Here is a 22,642-nt window from a genome sequence, read left to right on the forward strand (position 1 = left end):
TTCCATGATTATAAGATAATCATAATGGTATACTGTACAAACAACGTTTTTTGCTTTTGTTTTGTTTTTTACTCCAGTGCATGTGTTCAGTTGGGCTACAGGCGGATTGCTACTCACATACTGAGAAGTCATTTAAAACCTAAATACATATTACTAATGCAATGTCCCATCACATCTTATGTACTTCTGGATTACATGGAGAATGACAGAAATCACATTATTTTCAATTAAGTTTTTATCTATTGTAAATATGCAGTACAAAAATATCAGCAGATAAGCATGAGCAAAGAGGGTCTGGTGAGTTTCTCCGAGGCAGATCATGGATGTGTTCAGCTTTAGGAAAGCAGTTTGTCTGCTTTAGAGCACAAATGCTGGTAGAAAATGAATTAGAAAAACAAATTTGCAATACTGGATTAAGCTTAATTGGACAGAAGGGGAAATTAAGAAGAAATATATGGGACTACAGGGCATAAGACAGGGCAGTGCTGTATATAGGTAGTCCATTTTTTTTACCACAAAATGAGGCTTTTGGGTAAATGAATTCTAGCCAGTGAGAGACGAGTGACCTACTTATAGCTGTTCACACTGGCAGTCAATAAATCACAGAAAAACACCTTAATATTTTGTCATTCTACAAAAAATTTATTTCTTTTTTTTCTCTCTGATTGCCTCAAATAATGTTATTTTACAACACTGTTCATGTCTGAACATTAGCCAATCCTCTGAGACAGCCAGTTTAGAGCCTTGAAATTATTACTTCCTGTTTAAAATACCACATGTAAACATCCAGCATTTGTTCCTCCAAAACAGAAAATCTAATGCAAATGTATTTTGTAATAGTGCATTGTTTTGACAAGACACACATGATGTGCATTCCAGTCATTGAACTGACCCCATGGCACCCTGACCTCTTGACCTGCCTGGGAAAACTGCCATACCCTCAGGAAGCTAGGAATAAATGACATTTCAGAAAGCCTGGAAACTATCAGAAAAACAACAATACCATACTGTTCACTGAAATAAAATATTGATGTCCATATATTGCACAACTGATATAGCCAGCAAATACAAAATATCAACAAAAAAAGCAGCAATATGAAAGTTTATATTAATGCATTAATATTAATACATAATTTTAACACCAGAAAAAAAAAATGAAGAAAAAAAAAAAATTTGGCTAATTCATTTCAATGCACAACGCAGTGTATTTTCACTTGGCTTAACTGTCTTATTTTTTCAATGCATTTCCATGAATATTAAACACATTTCATAACATCAGATAATTATACAGTTGATAAGTAAACATTAGCAGTTCTCATCTTTTCTTGTTTTAAAGCAAGTAAAAGTCACCCACCACCTTGAGTGCTCTTTATATTTGGCTTTATTTCAAAGATTTAGTGAAGTTTGATGGTCTTTATCTCTGAAATAGTGTGGTGTTTTTATAAAGGACAACAAGAAGGAACTCACTCTTTAACAGTCTCTATTAGAAGTCAATGGGTTTTTTATCTGAGACAGAAATCTTGAGCATCAGGAAGTGGCTACTTAATGAATCTCCTAAACTCTTAGAAACCACTGTGACCATCAAATGTCCGCACTATGACATCACTGTGCTGTGTCTGCATTTGTGCATTCATGAATGTCACCAGTCACCACAGAACTACAACAATACTCCACTCTTTCTGTGTCAGATCAGTGCTTAGATTTAACTTGATTCTTTACATACTGAAACTCAAAAATACAGACACAAACAGTAACACAGACATAATACAACACTACAGAGAACAGCAAAGACTATACGGCACAACTAATCGAATTTGCTGTGACCTCTTCTGAATACACTGGATAACACTTGTGTTATTCTGATAGAAGTCTTTATGAGATCCAAGAAAACACATAAGAAAGGCTTTATACATCTGTTGCAGGGAAAGAGAAGCGTTCAATGTCCAAATTCAGTCTAGCAAAAGCTCCGCACTCCATCTCTCAACATGGCAGAATCATTTAATCCTCTTTGTGCTTGTTTAATATCATCCACATTGCAAAAAAAAGCCCATTTGTCATTAGTATCTCTATATTTTCTAGTAAAAATATCTAAACATGCTTGAAACCAGATATATTTACATGAGTAGCAAAATGCATAAGATATTAGTGCTTTTCAGAGCATGAATGAGTGACTTGATTTTCAGATTTTAGTTTAGTTGAGGTTTACACAATGTTTGCTTATGTTGTAAATTAATCTTATTGCAAGCATTTTTAGGTAATTTTACCAGAAAATAAGACAAAACCACTGATTAAGAATGATTTTTTTTTTTTGCAATCCAGTGTCCACGTCAGTTCATGTGAGAATATTCTGTTAATAATTTATCTCCCCAATGTCTTTACCAGTCACTAAATATAACGAAGATCTAATGTGGAGCTTTAACCATGCAAACATAAGCATACTGGATTTGCAGAAAAGTTTCTTTGATAAAGACATGAGCTGTGCTGTTTGAAGATATGAATTTGTGTGTGTGTGCGTGTGTGTGTGTGTGTGTGTGTGTGTGCTCACAGATCCAGTCCAAGTCCAATCCTGACCGGTCAGGTGTAAGAGTGTCTGTTAGTATCATAGGCAAAAGATCTTCCGTCATTCCTCTGGTCAGATCAACAATGAGCTTGTTAGGGAAAGTGAGGGCAAACTCTCCGAACATTGACATGAAGCTGTAGGCATCACTCAGGGTTGGTTTCATCTCTGTAGGATGGTGCAGGTGAATATGATGGATACAGGTGGACCGACATGCAGGTTGATGGAACATTTTTCATACGTTGCTCCGGCAATACGGTTGGAAGGATCCTCAGCTGGAACTGCTGCTGGTGGTGGTGGACGCCTGTCAACGAGAAAGAAAAACTGGATGTAAGAGCCTAGACTTCAAACATTATTCTCTTAGTGATAGGCCAGAATCTGAACACATCTCATGCAACCAAGGCCTGTCACTTAAAGGCTTCAGGCAAAACAGAAGGTGGAACCTTGGTTTGATTGACAGGTGATGGAGGGGTGGGTTGATCAATGAGAACCATGCTCAGATATCAGGCGAGGGTGGTTGGGGTGATGGAAGGGCAGCGAGCTGAAAACTGGGTGGTTGTAATTCGTTTTGCACCATTCTGATTCATTTGTGAAGAAAAATTCAACAGAACCAGTATGTGAAATTGGAATCCACCAGTCAATTCACCATCCATTCAAACACACAAGTAGACAAACCATCCAACAAACAGGCTGAGGCATAATGATGTTTAGTAGATGAACAATCAGTACATATATAATTAAAACCCACAACATGCACTAGAGCCATATTTGCTAAAAACACTCTTCCTAATCAGTTTAAAGGAACGTAATTCTGCCATTTACTAACCCGTCTGTCATTTCAAAACTGACTTTTTCGTCTGTGGAACACAAAAAGTAAAAATGTCCTGGATGCTTTTTTTCAGACTATGAAAGTGAATGAAAACAGATGGTGTCAAGAAAATGTAAAGACAAGAATCAGTTGGTTTTTAATATTTTTTCGGAACTTTACAGCCTCCATTCCTTGTCACTTTCATTGTAGAGAAAAAGAGCAGCATAAACATTCTTCCACGAAACAAAGAAAATCATTCAAATTTGGAAAGACATGAGGGTGAGTAAATGGCCCATTTTTACTTCTGGGTGAACTTTCTTTAACCGATTAAGGAACGCATTTTGCATATGAGCAACATTTTCACCCCCAGCCACTGTCAATCAAACCACAGAGAATGAGAGTTATCATTAGCATTTCTGCTGGTCACAGGTGTCTATAAAAGTTGGGTTTTGTGAGGCTGCATAACATAATTTGTAGTGAAGAAAAAAAACTGCAGGTTTCAGTTTTGAGTTCCACGAGTGGGGAAAAAAATACACACGTTGTGTTCATAAATACTGCAAAGTTTAAATCTAGCGGCCTGTACATCTAAAAAGCTCAGAAGACCAAGTGAAATGTCGAACTGAGTGTTGATGTTGACCTGTTGAAGCATTTATCTGCATCTAAACTGAATAAAACTGATTTGACTTCAGTTGAATAAATAGGTTCATTGGCTCCTCCTACAACAGGACAAGGCAAACTCCACTGACAAAAATCACCAACCACAAAGAGAAACACACAGAGTCACATATATTTCAGTAAAGGTCAGTGGGCCCTGGGATCAGGCGCTCCAGAAATCGAGAGAATGGTGAAGTCAGGGCTGCATACCTCCAGCGTGAGAAGGGACCTCGTTCATTTTGAGTACTTTAAAACGGAAACAAAAACAGAGACATACATTTCAATATTTAGCTTTCAGCACAATCATTTTGATGAATTTCACTGAACACTTTTCTGTCAACAAAACCTCAATCCACATTGATTTTAACTTATCTATATCAGTCTAAGCATGGTGTAAAAGATCTATGGTGCATTAACAAATCAAATCAAGAAAATGGGTTGTTGTCCTCTCCTTGTTGTCTGAATTATCGGGGACTCCAGGTAACCTGAGATACAATGTGAGAAATGTTAAAGCATAACAAATGAAGGAAAACAAACTACATTATGCAATTCACTAAGCAATGAGAGAATGAGAGGAGAGACAGATTAAAATACATTGTTTACATGAAAAAAAGACTGCATAAAAATAATAGGAAAAGTTAAAAACTTTCTAATTTTGTCTTTCAAATAACTTACCTGTCCTTCAGGTAACACTCTCTAACAAAAGAGAACAAGTTAAAGAAATGCTACAGAAAAAAAAAAATCATAATCATACAAATAAACAAAACTTGATGCATATTTAAAAATAGCAAGTGCTTAAATTAAAATGTATCATGTTCAGTAAAGAAAACATTATTTATCCATATTTAATACATTTATGGAAAATAAATAAAAAAGAAAAGAAAAATTGTACGTCGCTTGTGAAGTGTTACTGTAAGTGATTTGTGCCAATGCTAAGAAACACAGTGGACCCAAAAGTTTTTGTATAATTAAGCCAAACTTTTAAATATGAAAAAATAATACTTTATTTATGCAATAAAACTCAAAAATGGTATGAGCAATATACTTTAAAAATTATGGTAGCAATATTACACATACTATTTTTGAGTGGCTTTTAAGACTACTAAAATCTCCTAAATTATTTAATCTATGGCACAATGATTTTAATATTATTAACAAAATGTGCTCATTTATTTTAAGTTGATTCTCAAAAGTCCATGATTTTGAGTAAGGCCTGTTTGTATTTGATTTTCTGAATTATTTTGTACAATTAAAATACTGTATATAGCCAAATAGCTCAAGTAAGGAAAAACTTTACTACAATAGCATTAGCAAAGCTACTGCTGATTGAACAAAGCCTCATAGTGTTAGTACATGCAGTTATCCATAATCATAAGCTCTACTCTTCTGCACAATGGTAACGACAGAAACTTCAACTTAACAGAAATTCTTTCAAATGTCAAACATAGCTGAACATTAAACATTAATAGATGTTTCCCTTTACTCAAAAACAAATGAAGGAGCACTTAATTTCAATATTTACGCTCCATATCCAGCCAAATGCTAATATAATATAATATAATATAATATAATATAATATAATAAAGAGATGATTTAAGCACAAATATATCACAACATTTGTGAACATCAGAACTGCAGCTGAAATGGCAACAGCAGGTCAGAAAAGTAGGTCAACCAGCTCTGAGAGAGAAGCAACAGGTCACAACACACTTGCACAAATTTACATTTCATACACACACACACACACACACACACACATACACACACACACACACACACACACACACAGACAGACAATCTATTTTTCTCTGCGGCAGCAGCTCAGCTAGAAGGAAACTGAGAGTATATGTACAACAGGTAAGATTTATGGGGCTGCAGAATTGTAGAATCAGAATAAACAGCAAAAACACACATAAACATTTGCAAGAAGGTAATGCTCACTTCTGTCATTTTGTCTGAACAAATATAAGCATAAATATTTGCAGAAATATACAAATATGTGTATGTGAACTTTTAAGACAAGAAAATTAAGTTTAACTGATTGTAAATAAAAAGAACAGTACTGGATTGAGTCAAACAGAAATTTTACAAAGAGAAAAATAAAAAAAATGCATATACAAACTCCTAAAGTACAATAGAAGATGTGCTAAGAACGACTGAAACACTCCCATTTCAACTTCAGCATAACTTCACAAGATGGGAAGTTGGAAAATATGATGTGAATGTGTACTTGAAAGGCAGAAGCTGAAAATAAGCATCTCAGAGAGAATAATGTGGGCGTATAAAGTGTTTGGCTAAAGGTTGAAATGTTAAACTGTATACCGTTGTCTGGTTTCTTTGAAGAAGTAGTTCACCTGTTGACGGTATGTAAGCCTACCTGTAGAGTAGATGCAGCTGAGTCGCTGGTCTCGGTCAGTCCTGTGCTCCTCGGTATACTGGACACCATGTATCTCGCTCCCTTTGGCACAGGCTGTCTGACCACCAGCTTTCCTTTCCTCGTCTCTGCTAGAAATAAACTGTACCAGTAGGCATCGTTGGAGACCAGAGTGGAATCCGCGATGGTCGAGTTCCTCTCGCTGATCACACTGTTCCTGCACGGAGGAGCCGCTTTGCTGGGCTTCGTTTTCTGACACTTCAGCACGATGGTGACCAATATAGTGATGAGTAAAAGAAATGAAACAGAGCCCAGTCCGATCACCAGATACAGGTTTAAATCGGAGAAGATGTCATATCCCAAAGGCACCTCAGTCATGTCAGCATAGGTTTTAAGGGCGGTCTCCACCGTGGACAGTTTGATGGTGACTGTAGCAGAGAGCGCGGGCTCTCCGTTGTCCTTGGCGATCACAACCAGCTGCTGGTGGCGCGAGTCTCTGTAACTGAACATTCTCGTGGTCCGGATCTCTCCGTTATATTGATCCAAGCTGAATAATGTGGCGTCAGTGTTGTGGAGGAACTGGTACGTGATTCGAGAGTTGTGCACTGAATCAGAGTCTATGGCGATGACTTTGGCTATCAGAGTTCCTTTATCGGTGGATCTCGGGATCTTTTCCTCCACCACCGAGCCGTGCGCGCGCCATGGAGACACTATAAGCGGCGTGTTGTCGTTCTGATCCATGATAATAATGTGAACGGTCACGTTACTGCTGAACGGAGGAACACCAGAGTCTCTGGCCTCGATGTGGAAAAGGAACTCCTTCTCTATCTCATAGTCAAACGTCTTTAGCGCGTAAAGATTCCCGTTCTCTGGGTTAATAGAGAACAGCATGGACATGGAGGTGTTCACTATTTCCTTCTCTATTATAAAATAAACTAAATACTGATTTTCATGTAGATCTGGATCTATAGCAGTTAAAGAGCTCAGTAAAGCTCCAGGTGCGTTATTCTCCATAACAGGTATCGTGTAGAATGTCTGTGGGAACTGAGGAACATTGTCGTTAACGTCCAGTAGCTCTAAAGTTATTGTTTCATTATCAGATAACGGCGGGTTGCCCCTGTCAGTCACGGTAATAGTGATGTCATATTCTGGAACCTTTTCACGGTCTAACGGTTCTGAAACTAATAATTCATAATAATTATCAGACGATTCTTTGAGCGCAAAAGGTAAATCATCTGAAATATGAATATCTACCTGCCCATTTTCTCCTGAGTCTTTATCACTCACACTAACAACTGCGATTACTGTATTAACAGGTACGTCCTCTGTCATTGGACTTGAGAATGATTTTATAGAAATTTCAGGATGATTGTCGTTCATATCATTTATCAATATAGTCAGTTTACATTGTCCAGATAAGGGATTTCCCCCCTTATCAGTAGCAATGACCTCCATATCATGAATCTTAAAATCCTCATAGCTAACAATTTCTTTGACTCTAATTTCACCATTTTCAGGATTTAAACTAAATGTGTGTTGTGTTTTTTCAGAGGTATACAGGCTGAATGCATAAACTATATTTGAATTTGAACCCTCGTCTAAGTCTGATGCGTTTAATTTCAATACAAGACTTCCAATCGGAGAGTTTTCTGTAAGGTTAATAGTATAACTGTCTTTATCAAATGTTGGGGCGTTGTCATTCACATCTAACACGCGCACAATAATACTTGCAGTTCCAGAACGTGCGGGGACTCCTCCATCTATAGCAGTGAGTATCATATTATGCGTTGCCTGTTTCTCGCGGTCTAATGGCTTTTTTAAGACTAAATTTGTAAATTTCGACCCGTCCCTTCCAGACTGTATGTCAATATCAAAATGCTCGCTTTCAGTTAGATAGTATGTTTTGATTGAATTTGAGCCAAAGTCTGGATCTACAGCGTTATTCAGAGAGAATCGTTCGCCAACTGGGGTAGATTCAGAAATATCAAGGTGCATTGTATCCCTCCTGAAGTGCGGTGCATTGTCATTGATATCCAGTATTTCAAGCTCAATATTAAATATTCTCTCAGGGTTATCGACTGTCACGTCCATCTTTAAAAAACACGACGATGTCTTGATGTTGCAGAGATATTCTCGATCTATTTTCTCCGCTATATAAAGATCTCCGGTTTCTTTGTTAATGTCCAGGTATTTTCTGTTACTAATGACATCTAATCGTATTCGCCGTTTGGTTAACGTTTTTAAATCTAACCCCAAATCTGTGGCTAGATTAGCCACAACGGATCCAGCTACCATTTCTTCAGGAATAGAGTAATGTGTGACGGCAGACGTAATGCCAAAGATCGCAGGGAACAGAAGGAAGATGAACACGTACCTCTGATCATCAGCTATCACAACAGCGCATCTCTTCACTGAAACTAATAATTCATAATAATTATCAGATGATTCTTTGAGCGTAAAAGGCAAATCATCAGAAATATGAATATCTACCTGTCCATTTTCTCCTGAGTCTTTATCACTCACACTAACAACTGCGATTACTGTATTAACAGGTACGTCCTCTGTCATTGGACTTGAGAATGATTTTATAGAAATTTCAGGATGATTGTCGTTCATATCATTTATCAATATAGTCAGTTTACATTGTCCAGATAAGGGATTTCCCCCCTTATCAGTAGCAATGACCTCCATATCATGAATCTTAAAATCCTCATAGCTAACAATTTCTTTGACTCTAATTTCACCATTTTCAGGATTTAAACTAAATGTGTGTTGTGTTTTTTCAGAGGTATACAGGCTGAATGCATAAACTATATTTGAATTTGAACCCTCGTCTAAGTCTGATGCGTTTAATTTCAATACAAGACTTCCAATCGGAGAGTTTTCTGTAAGGTTAATAGTATAACTGTCTTTATCAAATGTTGGGGCGTTGTCATTCACATCTAACACGCGCACAATAATACTTGCAGTTCCAGAACGTGCGGGGACTCCTCCATCTATAGCAGTGAGTATCATATTATGCGTTGCCTGTTTCTCGCGGTCTAATGGCTTTTTTAAGACTAAATTTGTAAATTTCGACCCGTCCCTTCCAGACTGTATGTCAATATCAAAATGCTCGCTTTCAGTTAGATAGTATGTTTTGATTGAATTTGAGCCAAAGTCTGGATCTACAGCGTTATTCAGAGAGAATCGTTCGCCAACTGGGGTAGATTCAGAAATATCAAGGTGCATTGTATCCCTCCTGAAGTGCGGTGCATTGTCATTGATATCCAGTATTTCAAGCTCAATATTAAATATTCTCTCAGGGTTATCGACTGTCACGTCCATCTTTAAAAAACACGACGATGTCTTGATGTTGCAGAGATATTCTCGATCTATTTTCTCCGCTATATAAAGATCTCCGGTTTCTTTGTTAATGTCCAGGTATTTTCTGTTACTAATGACATCTAATCGTATTCGCCGTTTGGTTAACGTTTTTAAATCTAACCCCAAATCTGTGGCTAGATTAGCCACAACGGATCCAGCTACCATTTCTTCAGGAATAGAGTAATGTGTGACGGCAGACGTAATGCCAAAGATCGCAGGGAACAGAAGGAAGATGAACACGTACCTCTGATCATCAGCTATCACAACAGCGCATCTCTTCATAGTGACTCGTTGTGTTAACACAGCTACAATTACATAAAATTACGAGACGAGAGTGAACGGCTGATTATTTCCAGGCCATAGACTCAACTGACCACAAAAGTGAATCGTATTCTCGCACAGCACGAACTACAACAGGATCACCTCCCTCAAGACTAACATGAAACGCACTCTCCTGCTGATTATGCGTCATGGCGGCTGAAAAATGTACCACTTAACATGGGTTTTTGTTGGTGAACAGCGACACATGGCGCCAAGTTTGTACATCCTGTATGATTGCGTTTTTAGCAGTAACAAAATGCTTATTTTAAGATAACTGCTTTGTTGTTTTTATTAGACTGCAAAGGAAGATTAAAGAAAATTACGAATGCCCAAAATACGCTGAACTAAAAAAAAAAACATAAAGAAAGATACATAATTTGTATTAAGGTTCATAAGGATGCGTTTCTTACCTGTAGTGTAGATGCAGCTGAGTCGCTGGTCTCGGTCAGTCCTGTGCTCCTCGGTAAACTGGACACGATGTATCTCGCTCCCTTTGGCACAGGCTGTCTGACCACCAGCTTTCCTTTCCTCGTCTCTGCTAGAAATAAACTGTACCAGTAGGCATCGTTGGAGACCAGAGTGGAATCCGCGATGGTCGATAGACGATTCTTTGAGCGTAAAAGGTAAATAATCAGAAATATGAATATCTACCTGTCCATTTTCTCCTGAGTCTTTATCACTCACACTAACAACTGCGATTACTGTATTAACAGGTACATCCTCTTTAACTGGACTTGAGAATGATTTTATGGAAATTTCAGGATGATTGTCATTTATATCTGTGAGTAAAATCTTTACTTTACACTTTCCAGAGAGACTATTAACTCCTTTATCTGTTGCTATAATTTCCATATGATATATCCTGAAATCCTCATAATTAATCATTTCTTTTACTCTGATTTCTCCATTGTCAGGATTCAGACTGAATGTCTGCTGTGTTTTCTCTGAGGTATACAAACTATAGGAGTAAATTATATCTGAATTGGAGCCTTCATCTTTATCTGTCGCGTTTAATTTCACTACAAGTCTTCCAATAGGTGCGTTTTCTGTTAGATTTATATTATAACTGTCCTTATAGAACTGAGGGGCGTTGTCATTCGTGTCCAGAACGCGCACAATAATGCTAGCAGTGCCAGAGCGCGCGGGGACTCCGCCATCCACGGCAGTGAGTATCAAATTATGTGAAGCTTGTTTTTCTCTGTCTAAAGGATTTTTAAGAATTAAATCAACAAATTTTGACCCGTCCCTTCCTGTTTGTATTTCAATGTCAAAATGATCATTCTCACTCAAATAATAAGCTTTAATCGAATTCGAGCCAATATCAGGATCCACCGCATTACTGAGCGAGAATCTCTCTCCGACTGCTGTAGATTCTGATATATCCAAATGGATCGCATCTCTCCGAAACTGGGGAGCATTATCGTTAATGTCAACAATTTCAATTTCAATGTTAAATATTCGAACAGGATTTTCGAGTATCACTTCCATTTTGATAAAACAGGTTGATGTTTTAACACTGCAGAGGAACTCTCGATCCATCTTTTCTAATATATAGAGCTCTCCTGTCTCTTTATTGACATCCAGATATTTTTTGTTAGATATAATGTCCAGTCGCATTTTTCGTCTACTCAGTGTTTTCACATCCAGTCCCAAATCTGACGCCAAATTAGCAACAACAGAGCCTTCCTCCATTTCCTCTGGAATAGAATAGTGTGTAACAGAGGACACTGTGTCCAAAATAGCGGAGAAAAACAGAAAGACCGTTACATACCTCCAAAACTGTGACTTTACGCATCCCTCCATTTTGCAGCGTTTGAGATATTTGTACTCCTCGCGGTCATGAAATGGTCAGAGAAACGAATAGGACACTCAGCGAAGCTCTTGTCATGGCGCGATCCTTTGTGCGCTTTCCTCCTACAGGAAATCTGTCATGGCGACTGAGACTATGATCAAAAGGGTTTTCTTAGAGAATAGCGACGCTCAGTGAGTACAGCATGAACATACACAATTAGAAGAGAACAGCCTTATTACAATAGGTAGTTTTCTATTTACCGCATTATTTGTATTTTTTTTTTTTTGTCCAGCACTCCAACCCCATCAATTCAGTGCTTGTTGCTGCGCTCAAATTGAGAAAATTAGATTTAAATGTGAAGATTCAAAATAGCACATGTAAAGACAAACAATATACAGGCCATGCAAAAAAATATAAATATGAAGACACTAAAACAATACAACTCTAAGAGGTAGAATGCCATTTTCTAAAACTGGGAAACACTTGTGTTGCGTATTATACAAAGGCGCACGAAATGATTATTCGCTTAGAAATTGTGCGTAAAACGTCAAGTAAATCTCTCTTTGATTATTGATTTAGATTGTCTTACCTGTAGTGTAGATGCAGCTGAGTCGCTGGTCTCGGTCAGTCCTGTGCTCCTCGGTAAACTGGACACGATGTATCTCGCTCCCTTTGGCACAGGCTGTCTGACCACCAGCTTTCCTTTCCTTGTTTCTGCTAGAAATAAACTGTACCAGTAGGCATCGTTGGAAACCAGAGTGGAATCCGCGATGGTCGAGTTCCTCTCGCTGATCACACTGTTCCTGCACGGAGGAGCCGCTTTGCTGGGCTTCGTTTTCTGACACTTCAGCACGATGGTGACCAATATAGTGATGAGTAAAAGAAATGAAACAGAGCCCAGTCCGATCACCAGATACAGGTTTAAATCGGAGAAGATGTCATATCCCAAAGGCACCTCAGTCATGTCAGCATAGGTTTTAAGGGCGGTCTCCACCGTGGACAGTTTGATGGTGACTGTAGCAGAGAGCGCGGGCTCTCCGTTGTCCTTGGCGATCACAACCAGCTGCTGGTGGCGCGAGTCTCTGTAACTGAACATTCTCGTGGTCCGGATCTCTCCGTTATATTGATCCAAGCTGAATAATGTGGCGTCAGTGTTGTGGAGGAACTGGTACGTGATTCGAGAGTTGTGCACTGAATCAGAGTCTATGGCGATGACTTTGGCTATCAGAGTTCCTTTATCGGTGGATCTCGGGATCTTTTCCTCCACCACCGAGCCGTGCGCGCGCCATGGAGACACTATAAGCGGCGTGTTGTCGTTCTGATCCATGATAATAATGTGAACGGTCACGTTACTGCTGAACGGAGGAACACCAGAGTCTCTGGCCTCGATGTGGAAAAGGAACTCCTTCTCTATCTCATAGTCAAACGTCTTTAGAGCGTAAAGATTCCCGTTCTCTGGGTTAATAGAGAACAGCATGGACATGGACGTGTTCACTATTTCCTTCTCTATTATAAAATAAACTAAATACTGATTTTCATGGAGATCTGGATCTATAGCAGTTAAAGAGCTCAGTAAAGCTCCAGGCGCGTTATTCTCCATAACAGGTATCGTGTAGAATGTCTGTGGGAACTGAGGTGCGTTATCGTTGACATTCATAATAATTATCAGATGATTCTTTGAGTGCAAACGGTAAATAATCAGAAATATGAATATCTACCTGTCCATTTTCTCCTGAGTCTTTATCACTCACACTAACAACTGCGATTACTGTATTAACAGGTACATCCTCTTTTACTGGACTCTGAAATGACTTAATTGAAATTTCTGGGTGATTGTCATTCATGTCGGTAATTATAATGGATAATTTACATTGACCGGATAATGGATGAGTTCCTTTATCTGATGCTATAACCTCCATATCGTAAATTTTAAAATCTTCATAATTAACCATCTCCTTCACTCTAATTTCACCACTATCAGGGTTTAAACTGAACGCTTTCTGTGTTTTCTCTGATGTATACAGACTAAATGAATGCACAAGGTCGGCATTAGAACCCTCATCTAGATCTGTTGCATTTAATTTAACAACCAGGCTGCCTATGGGTGAGTTTTCAGTTAAACTGATGGTGTAGCTCTCCTGATCAAATTTAGGGGCGTTGTCATTTGCATCCAACACACGAACGACGATACTGGCCGTTCCTGAACGCGGAGGAACTCCGCCATCCACTGCTGTGAGTATCAGATTATGAACTGGTTGGGTTTCACGATCTAGTGCCTTTTTTAAAATTAAATCAGCAAATTTGGAGCCGTCCCTCCCAGACTGAATTTCAATATCAAAGTGCTCCTTCTGGCTCAGATAATACGTTTTAACCGAGTTGGAACCGACATCAGAATCCACTGCATTGCTGACAGAAAATCGCTCACCCGCAGGTGTAGATTCAGTGATATCTAAATTGATTGTGTCTCGTCGAAATTGAGGGTTATTGTCATTGATATCTGTGATTTCCAGTTCTATGTAAAATATTCGCTCAGGGTTCTCCACTATAACTTCCATTTTTAAAAAGCAAGTGGTTTTGGCAGGACACAGATATTCACGATCAATCTTCTCTAGTATGTACAGCTCGCCCCTGTCTTTGTTTATGGCGAGGTATTTCTTGCTAGCAATAACATCTAAACGGATGTTTCGTTTAATCAAAGTCTGTACATCAAGTCCCAAATCAGTGGCTAAATTTGCCACGACAGATCCCACTTCCATCTCCTCTGGAATAGAATAGTGAGTAACAGCCAGAGCCGATTGATAAAATACTGATAAAAGTAAAAACAACGCGACATACCTTCTCCATGACCGGGTGTTCAAATCAGAATCCATTGTCTGATCAAATGCTTATGATGCAATGACAACGCAGTTCATGGAGCAACAAAGCATTGGATATGACTCCAAAATTAGATGCAAAAAGAACTGTTAGTGAAGGGATAAAATATTAAATGTTTCCTCGACGTAAACCGCAATATTTTGTCTAAAGCCAGAGTCGCAGAAAACAAGGGTTCATTGCAAAATGGCCAAATGTGATAATGACGTTGAAATTAAGCTCGCAGTGATGTGCAATGTGTGAGACTACAGCGCCACTTGGCGCACACATTGAGGTGCCTTAAAACTTGTACACGTTATGTTACAATATGCACTAACCCGCACAATTTATTATTAAACTTTTGTAATATTATTATTTTTTTAATTGCCTAAAAACAAGTACCATTATTGAAACATTCTTACCTCAGATTGGGTGTTTCATAAGTCATAATACATGTGCACAAAATAATAAAAAGGTAGACTATAAAATGTGATCTTACCTGTAGTGTAGATGCAGCTGAGTCGCTGGTCTCGGTCAGTCCTGTGCTCCTCGGTAAACTGGACACGATGTATCTCGCTCCCTTTGGCACAGGCTGTCTGACCACCAGCTTTCCTTTCCTCGTCTCTGCTAGAAATAAACTGTACCAGTAGGCATCGTTGGAGACCAGAGTGGAATCCGCGATGGTCGAGTTCCTCTCGCTGATCACACTGTTCCTGCACGGAGGAGCCGCTTTGCTGGGCTTCGTTTTCTGACACTTCAGCACGATGGTGACCAATATAGTGATGAGTAAAAGAAATGAAACAGAGCCCAGTCCGATCACCAGATACAGGTTTAAATCGGAGAAGATGTCATATCCCAAAGGCACCTCAGTCATGTCAGCATAGGTTTTCATGGCGGTCTCCACCGTGGACAGTTTGATGGTGACTGTAGCAGAGAGCGCGGGCTCTCCGTTGTCCTTGGCGATCACAACCAGCTGCTGGTGGCGCGAGTCTCTGTAACTGAACATTCTCATGGTCCGGATCTCTCCGTTATATTGATCCAAGCTGAATAATGTCGCGTCAGTGTTGTGGAGAAACTGGTACGTGATTCGAGAGTTGTGCACTGAATCAGAGTCTATGGCGATGACTTTGGCTATCAGAGTTCCTTTATCGGTGGATCTCGGGATCTTTTCCTCCACCACCGAGCCGTGCGCGCGCCTAACAACTGCGATTACTGTATTAACAGGTACATCCTCTTTCATTGGACTTGAGAATGATTTTATGGAAATTTCAGGATGATTGTCATTCATATCTGTGACTAAAATCTTTACTTTACACCTTCCAGAAAGACTATTAGACCCTTTATCTGTTGCTATAACTTCCATATCATATATCCTGAAATCCTCGTAATTAATCATTTCTTTTACTCTGATTTCTCCATTGTCAGGATTCAGACTGAATGTCTGCTGCGTTTTTTCTGGGGTATATAGACTAAAAGAGTAAAATATATCGGAATTCGGTCCTTCATCTTTATCTGTGGCGTTTAATTTCACTACAAGGCTACCAATAGGTGAGTTTTCTGTTAGATTTATAGTGTAACTGTCTTTGTCGAATTGAGGGGCGTTGTCATTCGTGTCCAGAACGCGCACAATAATGCTAGCAGTGCCAGAGCGCGCAGGGACTCCTCCATCCACAGCAGTGAGTATCAGATTATGTGAAGCTTGTTTTTCTCTATCTAATGACTTTTTCAGTATTAAATCAGCAAACTTAGATCCGTCTCGTCCAGTCTGAATCGCAATACTAAAGTGGTCGCTTTCACTGAGATAGTATGTCTTTACGGAATTTGAACCTGTATCAGGGTCTACAGCATTTGTGAGGGAAAACCTCTCCCCTATTGCTGTTGCCTCTGATATGTCTAAATGCATCGTATCCCGACGAAAACGTGGCGCATTATCATTTATGTCCATTATTTCAAGTTCAATATTAAACATTCGAATAGGATTCTCTAATGTGGCATCCACTTTAAGAACGCATGTTGTAGCTGATTTTGATGTGCACAGATTTTCTCTGTCAATCTTTTCTAAAATGTACAGCTCCCCAGTATCTTTGTTAACGTCAAGATATTTTTTATTAGCGACCACATCCAACCGTATTTTACGTTTACTAAGACTTTTCAAATCCAATCCCAAATCAGACACCAAATTTGCAACCACAGACCCTTCCTCCATTTCCTCAGGAATTGTGTAGTGAGTAACAGCAGCTGCTGTCTGAAACACAGAAGCAAGAAATACGAAGGTCGAGACGTACCTCAACCATAGTCGTGTTGTCGGTTCCATTGTTTTGATTTTCCTGAAAGTGCACACAGAAAGCAGGTCCAAAGAGTTCCGAACCGTGGATATGGTTCAAGAAAATAATTCGCGCAATGTAAGAAAATACAACTGGACCGACATATGAAAGAGCGAATGGTCCTGCCTGAAAGAAATACTGCAATGTTGTCCACAGATGAAGAAGCGACGGTGGCTGAATGACTAGAAAAGTATTTTCTTGGTGGACAGCGACTCTGTGCGCACAAGAGCGAGGAGTGCAGCATAAAGAGTAAAATTAGAAAATTATTTTAAAATATTGTTACGTTGGTTAAGGTATTAATCAAAAATGTTCAAAAAAAAAAGTGAAAAAAAAAAAAAATACCTATAATGAAGCTTTTCATATACTATATGCAAACAAAAGCAAATGACAAATGCAAGTCAGGTGATTTTCAAAACTGTGCCAATAAAAATGCATTACGTAACAGGTAATTAATACAAGTAACAGTCTCCTGATTGAGAAACATTTAGAGCTTGAAAGCAGCTGAATTATCTCTGAAAATAAGTAACTACACTGCATTGCGTAAAAGTGGTGCAACATATTTCTTATCTTCTTGTCTACATTTTCAGCAGATTAACTGCTGAACTAGCGAAATAAAAGCAAATACGCAAGTGCAAAGTTTAACCTAAATGGGTATTTTACATTACCGGGAAAAAAACATCCATAACTTATATTTTACCTTTTTTTTCTCTTTTTTTTCAATTCACTATGTGGCAGTGCTTACCTGTAGTGTAGATGCAACAATAAACAGGCCTTGCAAAAAATATGGATAAATATGAAGACACTAAAACAATACAACTCTAAGCGGTAGAATGCCATTTTCTAAACCTGGGAAACACTTGTGTTGCTTATTATACAAAGGCGCACGAAATGATTCTTCGCTTAGAAATTGTGCGTAAAACGTCAAGTAAATCTCTATGATTATTGATTTAGATTGTCTTACCTGTAGTGTAGATGCAGCTGATTAAAATTTTTACTTTGCATTTTCCAAAGAGACTATTAACTCCTTTATCTGTTGCTATAATTTCCATATCGTAGATCCTGAAATACTCATAATTAATCATTTCTTTTACTCTGATTTCTCCATTGTCAGGATTCAGACTGAATGTCTGCTGTGTTTTCTCTGAGGTATACAAACTATAGGAGTAAATTATATCTGAATTGAAGCCTTCATCTTTATCTGTCGCGTTTAATTTCACTACAAGGCTTCCAACAGGTGCGTTTTCTGTTAGATTTATATTATAACTGTCCTTATCGAACTGAGGGGCGTTGTCATTCGTGTCCAGAACGCGCACAATAATGCTAGCAGTGCCAGAGCGCGCGGGGACTCCTCCATCCACAGCAGTGAGTATCAGATTACTATCACTCACACTAACAACTGCAATCACAGTATTTACGGGTACATCCTCTTTCACTGGACTTGAGAATGATTTTATGGAAATTTCAGGATGATTGTCATTCATATCTGTGATTAAAATCTTTACTTTACATTTCCCAGAAAGACTATTAGCTCCTTTATCTGTTGCTATAATTTCATTTTAAGAATTAAATCAGCAAATTTTGAACCGTCCCTTCCTGTTTGTATTTCAATGTCAAAATGTTCGCTCTCACTCAAATAATACGTTTTAATCGAATTCGAGCCAGTATCAGGATCCACCGCATTACTGAGCGACAATCTCTCTCCGGCTGCTGTAGATTCTGATATATCCAGGTGGATGGTATCTCTCCGAAACTGGGGAGCATTATCATTTATGTCTACAATTTCAATTTCAAAGTTAAATATGCGCACAGGGTTCTCGAGTGTCACTTCCATTTTGATAAAGCATGTTGTCGCCGTTTTAGATGAACAAAGATATTCTCGATCCATCTTTTCTAATATATAGAGCTCTCCTGTCTCTTTATTGACATCCAGATATTTTTTGTTAGATATAATGTCGAGCCGCATTTTTCGTCTGCTCAGTGTTTTCACATCCAGTCCCAAATCTGACGCCAAATTAGCAACAACAGAGCCTTCCTCCATTTCCTCTGGAATAGAATAGTGCGTAACAGAGGACGAGGTGTCTAAAATAGTGAAGAAAAACATGAGGGCCGTTACATACCTCCAGAACTGTGACTTCACGTATCCTTCCATTCTGCAAGGTTTGAGATATTTGTATTCCTCGAGATCACGAAATTAGTTGAGAAGTGAATGGGGCACACAGCGAATCTCTTGTCATGGCGCGCTCTTTGTGCGCTTTCCTCCTATAGGAAATCTCTCATGGTGATTGTGATTATGACCAAAAGCGTTTTTTAGAGAACAGCGACGCTCAGTGAGTTTAGTCTGAACATACACAATAAGAAGAGAACAGCCTCGCTTGGAATAGGTGTTCTTCTTTTTTTACTATTTATGTGTTTTTTTTTTTACTCGATGCAAAGGAAATATGTGCTAATAGATGAAGAGCCTCAAAATAACAAGTAGAAAGAACAAAAACACAAGTTGTTTAAAAATATATGGAAAAAAATAATTGAGAAGAAATTAAACTAATTAAAATATGAAAGGAAAAAATCTCATATTTTCTCAACCTGAGAAACACTGAGTATGCTATATTAGGGTAGGGCGCACACACCATCTCTTCTCTTACAATCTGAAAGGAAATTGTGCATGAAACGTTATGTAAATCTTTCTTTGATAATTGATTTGGATTGTCTTACCTGTAGTGTAGATGCAGCTGAGTCGCTGGTCTCGGTCAGTCCTGTGCTCCTCGGTAAACTGGACACGATGTATCTCGCTCCCTTTGGCACAGGCTGTCTGACCACCAGCTTTCCTTTCCTCGTCTCTGCTAGAAATAAACTGTACCAGTAGGCATCGTTGGAGACCAGAGTGGAATCCGCGATGGTCGAGTTCCTCTCGCTGATCACACTGTTCCTGCACGGAGGAGCCGCTTTGCTGGGCTTCGTTTTCTGACACTTCAGCACGATGGTAACCAATATAGTGATGAGTAAAAGAAATGAAACAGAGCCCAGTCCGATCACCAGATACAGGTTTAAATCGGAGAAGATGTCATATCCCAAAGGCACCTCAGTCATGTCAGCATAGGTTTTCATGGCGGTCTCCACCGTGGACAGTTTGATGGTGACTGTAGCAGAGAGCGCGGGCTCTCCGTTGTCCTTGGCGATCACAACCAGCTGCTGGTGGCGCGAGTCTCTGTAACTGAACATTCTCATGGTCCGGATCTCTCCGTTATATTGATCTAAGCTGAATAATGTGGCGTCAGTGTTGTGGAGGAACTGGTACGTGATTCGAGAGTTGTGCACTGAATCAGAGTCTATGGCGATGACTTTGGCTATCAGAGTTCCTTTATCGGTGGATCTCGGGATCTTTTCCTCCACCACCGAGCCGTGCGCGCGCCATGGAGACACTATAAGCGGCGTGTTGTCGTTCTGATCCATGATAATAATGTGAACGGTCACGTTACTGCTGAGCGGAGGAACGCCAGAGTCTCTGGCCTCGATGTGGAAAAGGAATTCCTTCTCTATCTCATAGTCAAACGTCTTTAGCGCGTAAAGATTCCCGTTCTCTGGGTTAATGGAGAACAGCATGGACATGGAGGTGTTCACTATTTCCTTCTCTATGATAAAATAGACTAGATACTGATTTTCATGGAGATCTGGATCTATAGCAGTTAAAGAGCTCAGTAAAGCTCCTGGTGCGTTATTCTCCAGAACAGGTATCGTGTAGAATGTCTGTGGGAACTGAGGTGCGTTATCGTTGACATCTAGCAAATGGACACTTATAGTTTCATTATCAGATAAGGGAGGACTTCCTTCATCCGTCACAACCAACGTGATCTCATATTCTGGGACAATTTCACGATCTAACGGTTCCGACACCAATAACTCATAGAGGTATTCAGAGGTTTTGTTTAAAAGAAACGGTAAGGACTTGTTCATTGTCAGATTTACCTTACCGTTATTCCCCGTGTCTCTGTCACTAACACCCACTAGAGCTATAACAGACCCGACTGGGACGTTTTCATCCACTGTGTTCTTAAGAGATTTTATGGTTATCTCGGGATAGTTATCGTTCATATCCTTAACATACACAGTCACTCTGCATTGACCGGAGAGTGGAACCGGACCATTGTCTTTAGCTTCAACAAACATCTCAAATATTTTCATATCTTCATAATCAATGGTGCCCTTAACTGCAATTTCGCCAGTTTTTGAATTCAGCGAGAACATCTCCTGTGTTTTCTCAGAAGTGTAAAGCGTAAATGAGTATGTAAGATCTGCGTTTGGGCCTTCATCAGCATCAGTAGCCTTTAATTTAATAACAACAGTGCCAGCTGGAGAATTCTCGCTCATATTCAGAGAATAAACTGCCTGATCAAACTGAGGGGCGTTGTCATTTGTATCTTGGACGCGCACAATAATACTAGCCGTGCCAGAGCGCGCAGGGACGCCGCCATCAATTGCAGTGAGTATCAGATTATGAACAGCCTTCTCTTCCCTGTCTAAAGCCTTCATGAGAACTAAATCGACATATTTTGTTCCATCACTACCAGAATGTATATCAACAGTGAAATGTTCACTTTCACTTAATTTATAGGTCTTGACTGTATTGGCACCAACGTCCGGGTCAAAAGCATTGGGCAAAGAAAATCTTTCTCCCGGTGTTGCGGACTCTGAAACATCCAATTCAATTTTATCTCGCCGGAAATGAGGAGCATTATCGTTAATGTCTGTGATGCCCAATTCAATATTGAAAATGCGCAACGGGCTTTCAGTTATTAAGTCTAATTTTAGAAAACAGGTTGTCGTGGTTTTCGTAGGACACAGATTTTCCCTATCCATTTTCTCAACAATAAATAGCTCGCCAGTAATTTTATTAATATCTAGATATTTGTTGCTATGGAAAATATCAAGTTTTACCTCTCGCTGTGCTAGTCCACTAACATCCAGCCCTAAATCAGCGGCTAGATTTGCAACAACGGACCCGCGCTCCATCTCCTCCGGTATGGAATATCGCGTCACAGACAAAGCTGTTTCCCATGTTGCCCACAGTACAAAGAAAAACGGAACCCACCGTCCAACTGGCTTCATCATCAATTCCAGCAGAAGACACAAAATCACTAAGAAAAGATCAGTCAGATGGAGTTACTAGTCGTGTTGCTTCTTGAAATTTCCCTTGTGTTCAGTCTTCCTTGTAAAAATATTCCTGTAATGATTTTAAAACGCTGCTGAAAAGGATGCTGTTCTCAGGACCACCAAGCCTCTGGTATATGACAACGTCCCTTTAAATGAAGCCTGTTTGTCATTTACTGGCCAACAGCGACGCGCTGAGACAGAAACAAAAACTGTATATTTACTGGATTAAAGTAATGAACTGAAGATATGGTCTTGATAATCGTTTTATAGTTTTATGTCTTTCATGAGGGAAAATTATCTCAGCATTTTGTCTGTATTAAACGTACATCAATGAACTTCTCTGTGTAGGCTATGTGTGCTACTCTTTATTCTCCGTTTCTCTATTTCATTATCGTGTCACTGCATAAAATGTTATGAAATGCTTTGCATACTTGGCATTTGTTACCGTTTT

General features: G+C 39.2%; 5 protein-coding genes across 6 annotated transcripts; all 5 read right to left on the reverse strand.

Annotated features, from left to right (window-relative positions):
• Positions 1 to 1,139: 1,139 nt before the first annotated feature.
• On the reverse strand, positions 1,140 to 10,482 carry LOC107747093 (protocadherin beta-16-like). Of its 2 annotated transcripts, XM_016561519.1 has the most exons (4): positions 10,004 to 10,482; positions 6,397 to 8,767; positions 4,230 to 4,265; positions 1,140 to 2,861 (listed from the first exon to the last, which is right to left on the reverse strand). In XM_016561519.1, the coding sequence occupies exons 1-3, from the start codon at positions 10,039 to 10,041 to the stop codon at positions 4,254 to 4,256; spliced, it is 2,421 nt and encodes an 806-aa protein (XP_016417005.1). In that variant the 5' UTR covers positions 10,042 to 10,482; the 3' UTR covers positions 1,140 to 2,861; positions 4,230 to 4,253. The 2 variants fall into 2 exon arrangements, with proteins under 2 accessions (XP_016417005.1, XP_016417004.1); XM_016561518.1 differs by lacking the exon at positions 4,230 to 4,265.
• On the reverse strand, positions 10,390 to 12,301 carry LOC107747120 (protocadherin gamma-C3-like). Its single transcript, XM_016561546.1, has 2 exons — positions 10,491 to 12,301; positions 10,390 to 10,424 (listed from the first exon to the last, which is right to left on the reverse strand). Exons 1-2 carry the CDS (start codon positions 11,881 to 11,883, stop codon positions 10,390 to 10,392), a joined length of 1,428 nt encoding a protein of 475 aa, XP_016417032.1. The 5' UTR covers positions 11,884 to 12,301.
• A 13-nt stretch (positions 12,302 to 12,314) lies between these two features.
• On the reverse strand, positions 12,315 to 13,529 carry LOC107747121 (protocadherin beta-17-like). The gene has a single exon (XM_016561547.1). The coding sequence runs from the start codon at positions 13,527 to 13,529 to the stop codon at positions 12,420 to 12,422; it is 1,110 nt and encodes a 369-aa protein (XP_016417033.1). The 3' UTR covers positions 12,315 to 12,419.
• Positions 13,530 to 13,539: 10 nt separating this feature from the next.
• On the reverse strand, positions 13,540 to 15,057 carry LOC107747122 (protocadherin alpha-C2-like; the record flags this gene model as incomplete). The annotated part of the gene is made up of 1 exon (XM_016561548.1): positions 13,540 to 15,057. A coding segment is annotated over exon 1 (1,203 nt), but the record flags the coding sequence as incomplete, so codon positions are not given.
• Positions 15,058 to 17,726: 2,669 nt separating this feature from the next.
• Positions 17,727 to 22,294, reverse strand: LOC107747094 (protocadherin alpha-C2-like). Its single transcript, XM_016561520.1, has 2 exons — positions 19,756 to 22,294; positions 17,727 to 17,788 (listed from the first exon to the last, which is right to left on the reverse strand). Exons 1-2 carry the CDS (start codon positions 22,147 to 22,149, stop codon positions 17,771 to 17,773), a joined length of 2,412 nt encoding a protein of 803 aa, XP_016417006.1. The 5' UTR covers positions 22,150 to 22,294; the 3' UTR covers positions 17,727 to 17,770.
• Between the last annotated feature and the right edge of the window lie 348 nt (positions 22,295 to 22,642).

This window comes from Sinocyclocheilus rhinocerous, unplaced genomic scaffold (assembly GCF_001515625.1).
Source record: "Sinocyclocheilus rhinocerous isolate Xijiao unplaced genomic scaffold, SAMN03320098_v1.1 scaffold168, whole genome shotgun sequence".
Classification (NCBI taxonomy): domain Eukaryota; kingdom Metazoa; phylum Chordata; class Actinopteri; order Cypriniformes; family Cyprinidae; genus Sinocyclocheilus; species Sinocyclocheilus rhinocerous.

What these genes read in the sequence shown, in the direction of transcription:
- LOC107747093 (XM_016561518.1), bottom strand. Translation starts at nt 10,041, where the DNA reads ATGAAGAGATGCGCTGTTGTGATAGCTGATGATCAGAG. An exon ending in GTGATAGCTGATGATCAGAG is followed by an intron (nt 8,768 to 10,003) that starts GTACGTGTTCAT and finishes TGATGATCAGAG; the next exon opens with GTACGTGTTCATCTTCCTTC. An exon ending in CAGCTGCATCTACTCTACAG is followed by an intron (nt 2,862 to 6,396) that starts GTAGGCTTACAT and finishes TCTCGTTGACAG; the next exon opens with GCGTCCACCACCACCAGCAG.
- LOC107747120 (XM_016561546.1), bottom strand. Translation starts at nt 11,883, where the DNA reads ATGGAGGGATGCGTAAAGTCACAGTTTTGGAGGTATGTAACGGTCTTT. An exon ending in CAGCTGCATCTACACTACAG is followed by an intron (nt 10,425 to 10,490) that starts GTAAGAAACGCA and finishes TTTTTTTTTTAG; the next exon opens with TTCAGCGTATTTTGGGCATT.
- LOC107747121 (XM_016561547.1), bottom strand. Translation starts at nt 13,529, where the DNA reads ATGAATGTCAACGATAACGCACCTCAGTTCCCACAGACATTCTACACG.
- LOC107747094 (XM_016561520.1), bottom strand. Translation starts at nt 22,149, where the DNA reads ATGATGAAGCCAGTTGGACGGTGGGTTCCGTTTTTCTTTGTACTGTGG.